The sequence below is a fragment of the Protomyctophum bolini genome (genome assembly GCF_963924005.1).
Source record: "Protomyctophum bolini genome assembly, chromosome: 19".
Classification (NCBI taxonomy): domain Eukaryota; kingdom Metazoa; phylum Chordata; class Actinopteri; order Myctophiformes; family Myctophidae; genus Protomyctophum; species Protomyctophum bolini.
This window is the reverse complement of record NC_137880.1, coordinates 18,235,789-18,246,856: the sequence shown is the minus strand read 5'-3', so window position 1 is coordinate 18,246,856 and position 11,068 is coordinate 18,235,789. Positions and strand designations below refer to the sequence as shown.

The following is an 11,068-nucleotide window of genomic DNA, read 5'->3' as shown; positions in this document are numbered from 1 at the left end:
TCTGTATTTACCTATTTTATTCCGTTATGTTATATAACATTGTTTTTTTTTAAATTCATGGTGAGCCTTTTATTACGTGTATTCTTGACTTGTCTGTTTTATTACACTTGAAATTGTACCTTGAAAAGTGGTAAATAAAGTTATGTTCATCGAAAGTTAGTCTAAGTGATCATGCATTCTCACTTCACTTACAACTGCTGTGAAAGAATGCATTCAACACTAGACTAAACATGCACCTTTCACTAGTGCATTCAGGCATGCATTAGGCAGCATCATTTAAAACCCAAATACAGTGACATCATGCTTTTGCCATGTCTCGTCTTGAGAATTATTTATAGAACTGCTTTTTTTGTCATGCCTCCTGCTTTGTGGCGAAGTAGAATCTTTTAAACAGCCTAACAAGGTTTCTGAGACCAGTTGATATGAAGCTGAAAACCGTTTAGAAAATGTTCTCATTCCCTTTTTTTCCTTTTCTACTTGCATTGCAAACATAGGGACTATTGTTTGAGCACAGTGGCCCTGGGTCCTTAAAACCCATTTTGGTGTTAGCATTATGCTATGCTTTAGCATTATGCTATGCTTTTGCTATTGAAAACAGATCTACAAGGTCATAGCGCGCCACTGAGTGGGCGCTACGAGCTTGTAGGTCTGCTATTTTTGAAAAATCGAAGAACGACTGACATAGAAACATAGCTTTTTCAGAAAACTGTCAGGATGACTTTAGAATCTGATCTCAGGTCAAAATGGGTTAATGTGTTCCTTGTATCATTACATAGTGATCAAGGATTAAAGCTTATTCTACTATTGCACACGAGAGATTTTTTTAAGGGGAATAACCTGTCAGAATAACATTGCACACACTCAGAATTCATAATCACACAAAGGATTTAAGTTAGCACATTCATAAACAAGCATATCAAAGAAGCAGCAGGAGCCAATTCAAAGGTGCAATGTTGCAAAACATATGAAATAGACAGATTTACATTGTGTGCCATGTTTAGCTTTCACATTCCATATTCTATACCTACAAATTTAGCAGAGACAACATAAAGCCGAATAAAAGTGTTGAAGTTTTCTCATTTGCAAGAAATAACAAGAGATCTCGGGTGAGACTGGGCTTCATACGGTCCAGATTATCCTGGTTAACATTATCTAGTTCACTTGCCACTCAAGTAAATTCATATCAATTTCCAGTTAAGTCATTCACACCTATAAGCCCAAAGCCCATGCAGCTTAAAATTCAGCATTTAGACAAATGCAACAGCATATTCACATTCAATTTACGACAAGTGCGTTTTAGGACATCATGTACATAGATCTAAATAACAATTTGTAGTGCAGGGTCTCTACAATACAGCATATCAAAGTCATATCAACGGTTTGACTTATCGAGTGCATACAGAGTTGTAACATCATTGCTTATATTCTCCAGTCAAATTAACAGGAGAGATGACAAGAAAATAAACACTAAAGATTTGAAAGTAATCAAAATCATAGTCACTGACTGAACTAGTCACACTTGTACAAAGTAGATTAGATACCGAGGCACTGTGAGGTACGACAATCAGCATATGAACCAGAACAGCGTGCATTAGGTCCCCTATTATGTTCTTTCAGTGGTAAGATTTTAAAGGCATAATTTCAAATAATGGTGCAATGTTGGGGAAATAACTACTGTGTGACTGGAAAATAATTGCTACATATAAAGGTCAGTCTTGAATGAATGTGACAATCTAAAGGCCTAGATCCAGCTCAATAACGTTCATTCTTTTTTGCATTCATATTTACTCATTAAAACCTTTAACTTCATCTAAGGGTAGTCTTTCTCTACACAAACCTACCACAACAGTAAATGTTTGATACAAGCAGAGCTTTACTCACACCTAAATGTGAACGAGGCCAAATGTATAGTATTGCTATACTATATAATACTTATATATAATACTTAGCCTAAATTGTAAACATGTAAACACTATAACATCTGGCCCACAAACTGGCAATTCCAATTAGTGATAACGAAATGCCATTTATATTCATTTCAAAATACGATATAACTAGAAAGGTCCAATTCTGGGAAATTGCAAGTGTGGTTGCACTGACGTGAATCGCGAGGAATCCACTGGGAACTGAATTCCGTCTTACCATTTATATTATATATTGTGATGTCATGTGAAGCATGACAACAGTGACAATGACAACAGTGTGTGAAGCATGACCAAAAGCTTCACTTTTCTGTTGTGCAAAAGTTAAGAAAAAGCAGGTTCACTTTGCTGGCAATACATTCTCGGACCGAGAACAATAGTGTGTTGCCTAAAGCAACCACAATAACAAATAACCAACAAATCCGACCAGAAATAAAAATGGACGATTCAAACTGGCTGGAAACCCTGGAAAGAGGAACCATGAGACCACTGAGATGCGAAATTCAAAACACTGCAGCCAGTATTAATGAGCAAATATGAATGAAAAGTAAGTGACCCTGGGATCTGGACTGAGGAAAAACATTCACTTAATCCATCTTCATTCAAGGTCTCTTCTCTTCTTCTTCTACCTCTATCTCTATGTTCTCTAGTAGAGTGTGTTTCTCATCCTCTGGTAGCAAGGTGACAGGGTTTAAATGGAACATTCGCCTGAGAGAAAAATAAAAGTTTGTCATATTCAGATGGCAAGGGAAGGCGCCATGGATGAGACATGGATATGAAGGCAGCTGCAGAGCAAATTTTATATGTAAGTTAGAAGTAATTCAAATATTATAATATAATATATATATAATTGTTTATAAAATGAAAAGATTATTTTTCTGCCCATCACCATATCCACAAAAACCTAATTCTAACAGGGACTGCAGGGGTTAATTTACTAAAGCAGTATAGTAAATTCAACACATTTATTTACTTACTTGTGTTCACATGTTGGGAAAAACATGTCCAGGATCTTAACAATGACAGCTGAGCCAACAACACCAATCACCACCACCCACATCACCAGGAAGAACAGAGGCAGGGACTCTGAGCAGAAGCGCCTCAGACGCTCTCGCACCTCCTCCACCCACCGACACACAGCCTGAGGACAGGAGACCATTTGGTTTTAATAATAAAATATGGTTTGAACTTCATTTTTCTTTGTCCATCAATATAAAAAAAAACAGGTCCAGTCTGCCAATTTTTGCCACTTCCAAAACAGGCCAGGTGGTCAGTCAACATGATCAACTTTCAACCTAGTCTTGTGTGGCCTGGGCAGCATTTCATTTCGGGTTTATGATCCGGTCGGGAGCGGATGGTAACTTTCGTCATGTTGTAGTCAATGATTTGTAGTCATCTGGCAGGAAACCACAAGACAGAATCAGTACTATGAATGGCGGAATTCTTATTCCGCCTTGTGGTTTCCTAACCTGACGCTGCCAGATCCAAGAAGCTTGCTACACAAGTTTGTTTCACAGCTTATTGGGATCTGGGATCTCGGGAGGCAATTCGACGACGGGGCTGTTCATTTTTTTCAAGATACTTGGTAGATGATTGGATGGGACCGTCTGTCTATCACCGTGTGGGCGTGCAAACATAACCAATCATATTGACGTGTCTATATAGATTCACATCCGGTTTCGCACATATCCCGCCCTTAGCTCACGCTGATTGGTTCGAACAGGAGCTGTTCGGTGTTAGCTCAACTCCCTGAGAGATCCCAGATGGGGATGTGTTGGGGAACATGGTTACCCAATACCGCCCCCATCTGGCAAAGTCAGGTTAGTGGTTTCCTGCCTAATGACTACAACATGATGTAAATTACCATCCGCTTCAGACTGGTTCACACGGCGATTTTGGAACACAGACTGGGCTGGTGACACAAGGTTAAGTCTTAACCCATTTAGGCCTGACGTCGAAATTAAAAAAAATAATGTCTTCGAAATCCTGACAGTTTTCTGAAAAAAAAACCCTTATGTTTCTGTATCATTTTCACGATTTTTCAAAAATAGCAGACCTACAAGTTCATAGCTATGAGCTTGTAGATCTGCTATTTTTCAATAGCTAAAGTATAACATAATGCTTTATTAAAACACCAAAAGGGGTTCCCGTGCAGAATGGGTTAAGTCTCAGGTGAGCCAGAGATCTCTGCCTACTGAAAAGTCTGGTGACATCTACATTAAATGAATGGGGTGAAAGACACTGGATGAAAAAACAAAAACAGCATCACAAACAATGTAAAGACGGTGATCCCTCATACTTGGGACAATGATCATATTTGGTATTCAAAGCAGTAGGCTTAGGTTTGTTAGCGCTGGTTTTCTTAGATTTCCCCAGACACATCAGTAGGTGGAGATCTCCATCATCTAGCTACACAAGACTGCTTTCAACCTGGCATCCCTATTTTGGGCATGTCATTATAGGTGAAATGTTTCAACCACCCTTTTTTTAATGTGTCGTGAGCTTGTAGATTGATATTTTGCTATTTGTTGAACCAAGTACAAGTACCAGTAGGTCTTAGTGCTAAACTGGATGTGATTTCAGAAATATGCTTACAGAGTAACTGTATGGAGATTCAGTCTCGGTCTGAATCTGGTCTGACTGGCCTGGTTCGTCATCGTCACCATTGTCATCACCGCCGTCGTACAGCAGATCCGGGTCCATGCGCAGGGGGGTCTCTGGGAGTTTGCCTGGGGCAGCTATCTCTTCCTGGGTAGTTTCAGCGTGTTTCAGTGGGTACTGGCTGGTGGTCTGAGAGAAGACTTGGTCCTCTGCTGATGCAACAAGGCGAGAAGAAGAAATCAGTTAATTTGTTGAGTGTTGAATCATTTGGGTGTGCATTATTTTCACATAGCTGCACACCATATAACATTCTCGTCTAAATTCCTATGAATACTATATATTTATTTAAGCTAACATTTTCTACAAGCTGTCTATTAAAACTATGTTTCAACCTTTTGGGTACTCTTTTCTAGTTTGTAGTTTATGGCTTCTGCTTCCCCCATTTGGTAAAATTTAAGGTCCTATTTTTTCCAAGGTTGGTTTAGACAGTGCCAGTTGCCATTGAATGAAAAAGTTATTATATTTGAATTGTTGGAAAGTGGCCATGGTATAATTAACCATGTGAGAAAAAAGCGGGGGCTCGCAAATCACTTTTGAATGAATTATCCAAAAGTATTATTTGTGACAATAGCAGTTTTACGATGATTCGACCATTCAGTCTTTTTCAAGTATACAGTGAGGGCCGATTCATACTCCTATTTTACCGCTGTTTCGGCGCTGTAGTGCCGAAATGATTTCGGCTAGTCAGACATTTTCAGTAGCACCGAATAGCCGACTTTAGGACGGTACCCGCCCCCCCGAACTTCAAATGATGTAAAAATGTAGGCTCTACAGAGCCGAACCGACTTTTATTCGGCTCTAAAATAAGAGTATGAATCGGCCCTGAGTGACCACGTGCTCTGAAGAATTATGCTCTCTGCAAAGCTGAACCCCTACAATAAGACAATACCTTATAGCAGGGATTCCCAAACTGTGGTTGTGGTGCGCAAACGCCCTCTAGGGGGTGCGTGACATGAAAAGGGTAATGGCGGTTTTATGGTGCTATTTAACACAAACAGCAAAATCTGGTAAAACACCGTTGTAAGGAGATGTATAGAGCAGCTGCAGGAGTATACAGCAGCTGCAGTGACATTCTGTGATTATTTGCCATAATCATGTAGTATAGTATAACTTTTATACCAGAGGCTCTCAACCTGGGGGTTGCAACCCCTCAGGGTGTCCCCAGATTATAAAAAATAAAGTTGTTGTTTTTTGGCAACTGAATGGCTGGACAATGGAAATGAACAGTTTACGCATAAACTTTCCTTAATGATTATATCTGGTTTCAGTATTTATTTGTGGTGTATTTTCTCTAATATTAAGGTTATTGTAGTGATCATTGTATTGTATTGGGGGTGGGGAGAGGGGCAGGGGTCCCCAGCCAAAATGTTATAAATCTTATACGAATAAATCCCAACCAACTAGTCGCAACTCGACTAGCGGTCAACCGCACCAATGGAACCCCTTGCAACTGCTATTAGGGATAATGGCTGCAAGTAGTTGCATGGTGAATCATTGGTGTGGTTTGGGTTCTAGGTTAAAGCCATAGGGCTCTGTTTTCATCCATGCTAAACCCTAATCCCTAAACTACTTTGACTTTTTTACTATTTTGAAAAGTTTTGAACATTTTTGAATAGTTATTATTCAAAAATAGAGCCCACAGTGCCAAGACTATATTCAAGTATCGTCAACAAAGCAGAGGCTAAGAAGAACAAACCACTACAGAGGGTGAAGAAAATAAATCACACTTGTGTGAAGTGAGGGGCACTCTTATCATCATACATCACATTCCGTGCTCAGCCAATCAAATCATCACATTCCGTGGTACAGACAAACACACATGGGCATAGGAGGCCATCAAACATTTTATAGGTTTAATAACAATAAGGTTGAGTTGTACCCTTTTTAGGATTGGTTGGATCTGTGATGACCACATCATTCTCCCTGGGAATTCTGAAGATTTCACTGTGTCCAATAGGGTAGATGTTGGTATACTGAGCTAGCTTCTGGAAACTCGGGCTCATGAGTATCTTCACCTCACACATATCAGGTTGGTGGACCTACATAAATGGAAGTGAAATTAGATTAATATTTCACAAGACCATTAAAATGTCCAATCTCTGTTCCATGCATATGGTAGACCATATTCACATCCCACCCCGAGTATAAAGTAAGAGTCAAATGGCTGACCCATTTAGTTTGCCTAGGTTTACCTTCCTGCCTTCCATCTCTATGACCTCGCTGAACACCTGCAGAGCAACCACTTCCTCTGAGTCGCTATAAAGCCGATTCTGGTTAACCATCACACGGGTGACGGTCGAGACCAGGTCCCCCGATTCAAACTCACTGGTTCCATTGATGGTGTCCACTGAGGAAAACAAGGGTGAATATACAGAGGCTTAGAAAAATGTGAAGACACCTGACAACGACATGTCACCTCTATCAAACTCAGATGATAGCCAGGGACCACTTTAGCACCACACAAACAGGCCCCTGGAAGGTCAATAAAACCTTCGGGCAGGTGGAGTTGGCTTTCAGGTTGCCCAACCGGGCAAGTACTTGTTTGAGAGGGGACGCAACTGTCTATAAACACAACACGGTATCTGTCTAAATATCTGAACATGACCAGAGCACTCCGTCTTCTGGTCTGTGAAATAAGAGCACTGTTTAACTGTGTATAATGTGCCGTTTTCACTGTTGCTACACTAAAATAACAATAGTCATATTCATAGCTATGTAATTATTTGGCATAAAAATTTAGGTTTGACATTTTTTATTGCACAACCCCAGAAAGTAAAAAATAAGTGTTACATTGTTGCATGTACAACATGTTACGGTAATTCAAATTTTACCTATCATTTGATAATGAACGATTTACTTTTTGGGCAAGCGGGCATGACCTTTGGGCAAGTGAACATGATCTGTACTTGCCCGATACTGAACCCAAGTGTCAACCCCTGCGCAGTATCCTGTAACAATGAGAAAACTCACAGAGCAGTGCTTGGCAGTTTAGCCTCGTCACCCCTGACAGCTCCACGGGAATGTCATTGATGAGTACTTTTTCTTCATCCACAGATATATTTAGATTGATCTGAAATGTCAAAGAAATAATCAAGACATTAGGTTAGATTGATTCTTCCAATTTCAGTTAGTTACATTTTAGTACCCAATGGTGTTATGATAAACAACACGCACACACGTATTTTCCCAGGTTGTTAAACAATGGAGAAACAAAGAAAATTAGACATATGTGTTCATTAAGTGTACTTGATCAAAGTTTAAAGTAGATTAGTCTAGAGCAGGGATTTTCAACCAGGGACCACCAACCTGACTGAGAATCAACCTGGGGACCACTGCCCTTAACAGCCATTATGCATTATTATATTGGTTATATGGGCACCTTTCCTCATCACACCAGTCTTAATTTCACTCCATTGGCTCCCCATAAAACAGAGAATCGATTTCAAGATTATTTTATTCACCTTTAAATCCCTCAACGGCCTGGCCCCCCTGGCCGAACTCATCCACCAATACTACCCCACCAGAGCTCTGAGGTCTGCGGACCAGTCATTGCTGACCGTGCCAACATCACGCACCCTCAGAACAAGAGGTGACCGCGCTTTTGCGGTGGCAGCCCCTAAGCTCTGGAACAACCTCCCCCCCCATATTAGAGCTGCTCAATCTATTAATATATTCAAATCCCTTCTCAAAACGCACCTTTTTTCCCTTGCTTTTAATGTGAACTGATTTTAACCTTTTTAGGCACTGTATAGTATTTGAATTTGTTTATTGTTGTCTTTTGTTGTGAAGCACTCTGGTCAACTTCGGTTGTTTTATACGTACTATATAAATAAAGTTTTGATTTGATTGATTTCCTAATAATGGTGACTCAACCAGTCAATCCCGTACAGTGTGTGGGGCATACACTTTCCCGTACAACTGTGGAAGTTCTTGACATCCAACTTTCCAGTAAATGACAACATTGACATGTCAGTTACCTATTTGTGCAAATAAAGACACTTGTCACATACTTTGGGGAACTGCTCCCATTTCTGACAGGCAAGCAAAAGCATGTTGTAGATTGTAGTAATTAATAAAAAATCAGCTGCCTGCGAGTAGTATGTGTGATTTTCTTGTTCAGGGACACTAAAAACCCAGGGGATGGCTGGGATAATGGCAAGCAGCCACACAGACTTCATGTATTGGCATTTGGCACATTAAAATAAAAGGAACCAAGGTTTTGGCATCTAAACTGCCTTATAGTTAATATACCAGCACAATGAGCACATTAATAATACAAGTAAGGGTCAATTGTATGGTATGCAATAATTTATTTTTGCTTGAATTATAACAATTTTATTAATTTGGATTTCATGCAATAAAATATCATTATTGTAGAGAGAGATGTATGACAGGCTGGAATGGCTTAGGGTCGACGATAGCCCCTCTCGGAACCCCCTGGGTCAGCCCAATCCGAACCGAACCGGGCTGACCCGTAGGGTTCCTGGTCAAGCTAAGATTTTTCAATGCGATTGTTGGGACGCGGATATACTCAAACTCATCGTTTAGTCCATCGGCGCGGAATTAGGACGCTTTTTATTGTGTTTGTTTACGGATGTGCGAACTATAAGTACCTTACATACCTCTGATAAAATCTCCTGTGTCGCGGAAGCCGTTAAGTATTTTTAATCCATGTTTGATTAAAAATGTCGCTTTGATTTCTTCTTGTTTATTTACCGTTTATTGTACCGCCTCTCGATGTGCGGTTGGCTTTGCGGGCTATGTCCCTTCCTCTGATCTGCTCCGTCATAGCTGTAGCACCACTAGCTAGCCAGATAGGCGGTACAATGAGGTGTCAATAAACAAGGTAGGAAGAAGCGACATTTTTAATCAATCATGGATTAAAAATACTTAACGGCTTCCGCGACACAGGAGATGTGTCGGTATGGTATGTAAGGTACTTATAGTTCGCACATTCGTAAGTCAATACATAAATAACCATGGTAAAAGCGCGCAGAAGTCCGTCTCATGGCTTGTTTACATTGTATTTGTTTGTGCGTAACTGGCGACAGCCCCACTTGAAGCAGGACCCAATGCAGTAAAGTCTTAAAAGTGTCAGAAACTTTACTACATTCGGGTTCTGCTTGCGGGGCTAGGTCGACGACAGAGTACAGCATCTTGCAATGGGTCTGGTCCACAAGATTCGATACACCACCAAGATACCCATGTACACAACACCAGCGGGAGTGCAACAAACCATGTACAACCCAGTTTCGGCACAAACAAGGGACTAAATTATTTTCGCTCCTATGCCACCAAAATGTGGAACGCCCTACCAACAGTCATTAAGACATGTGAATCCCTTGACTCCTTCAAAAACGGACGGCTGCAATTCGAAAATGGCCCCCGTAAAATCTGAATCCCACCGCCCCACACTTTTCCCCTCACTGTATATGTTTCTTTTCCCTTTTTGCTTCCTTTATGGTGAATTCCTGATCTGTTCTTTGACTATATGGAAGTGTCTATTTGTACGTCTCTAAATGTTTTGATGAATTGAACATGGTGGACCCTCTTGTAAACAAGTGTAATGCTTAATTGGGTCGTCCACTCACAGTTAACAGTCTTTGTATTGAGTTTGTGCATGAAATGTACTGTAATTCTGCAAACTGTTAATACATCAATCAATCAATTTCCTGAATGCTGTAGTTCAGCATTTATTTCCTGAACTCAGGTAGGTGGGTTATCTTCAACAAACTCATTAAGAACTCTTGTAATTATCTTATTTGTACAGGGCACAATAATGTCTAATAAATAATAATATATGAAACATGATTACATTTGTACAAACTTGGTAGAGATGGAGCCTCGTGGAGGGGTGTAGTTGGGGCAAACTAAAGTTTTAAGGTCAACCGAATCAATGCAACTTGCAAAGGGGAGACAGATTGTGACGGGGATACGAATGTTGCAATAACACCCTGCTGCCCTCTGCATGATTTCTATAGCTAGCTACGCTGTAGCTATGGTACACTGCATGGTTGTGTTGTGTAAGTGTTGGCTTCAAATTATTTACCTGCAAGTTATTGGATTCTTGTATCTCGGCGTCGCCCACTGTTCCCGCTGTCACATTAATGAGAATGTTTTCCTGTGAGAATTAGGACACAGTGCCGTTATCATCCCACTGAGCATAAATATGGCTGGCTTCATTCTGCTAGCAAACAGTCATGCTAGCGCATCATCAGCACGTACTGCGAACATTTGCGATCAATGTTGTCTCTTTACTCTTTACTTACCGTGTTCACTTGCTTGGGCGATGATGATTCAGCGTCAATGAGCGAAGCACAGAGCAGCAGAAAGACTGCATACATTGTTGATTGCATTGTGTTCATTGTTTGTGGCTTAATGGACAGAGAAGCTGCCTGCTATAATTCCAACAACAACAAAAACACAAAGCTACACATCTGTCACAAGGAATATGACGATTACGTAACAGCGCATGCGTACATGAC

At 40.4% G+C, this 11,068-nt stretch overlaps 1 protein-coding gene across 2 annotated transcripts; it reads right to left on the bottom strand.

Annotated features, from left to right (window-relative positions):
• On the bottom strand, positions 1-11,023 carry ginm1 (glycoprotein integral membrane 1). Of its 2 annotated transcripts, none has more exons than XM_080790806.1 (8): positions 10,853-11,023; positions 10,633-10,704; positions 7,554-7,653; positions 6,776-6,930; positions 6,463-6,622; positions 4,518-4,735; positions 2,900-3,063; positions 1-2,630 (listed from the first exon to the last, which is right to left on the bottom strand). In XM_080790806.1, exons 1-8 carry the CDS (start codon positions 10,946-10,948, stop codon positions 2,525-2,527), a joined length of 1,071 nt encoding a protein of 356 aa, XP_080646932.1. In that variant the 5' UTR covers positions 10,949-11,023; the 3' UTR covers positions 1-2,524. The 2 variants fall into 2 exon arrangements, with proteins under 2 accessions (XP_080646932.1, XP_080646933.1); XM_080790807.1 differs by having other exon boundaries at positions 868-2,630; positions 4,518-4,732.
• Positions 11,024-11,068: the final 45 nt, after the last annotated feature.

Bases quoted from the DNA above. Each gene is read 5' to 3' on its own strand.
- ginm1 (XM_080790806.1), bottom strand. From the start codon at position 10,948: ATGAACACAATGCAATCAACAATGTATGCAGTCTTTCTGCTGCTCTGT. The intron at 6,931-7,553 runs GTGAGTTTTCTC...TGTTTTCCTCAG, and splicing joins AAACTGCCAAGCACTGCTCT to TGGACACCATCAATGGAACC. The intron at 2,631-2,899 runs GTAAGTAAATAA...TTTTTCTCTCAG, and splicing joins TTCCCAACATGTGAACACAA to GCGAATGTTCCATTTAAACC.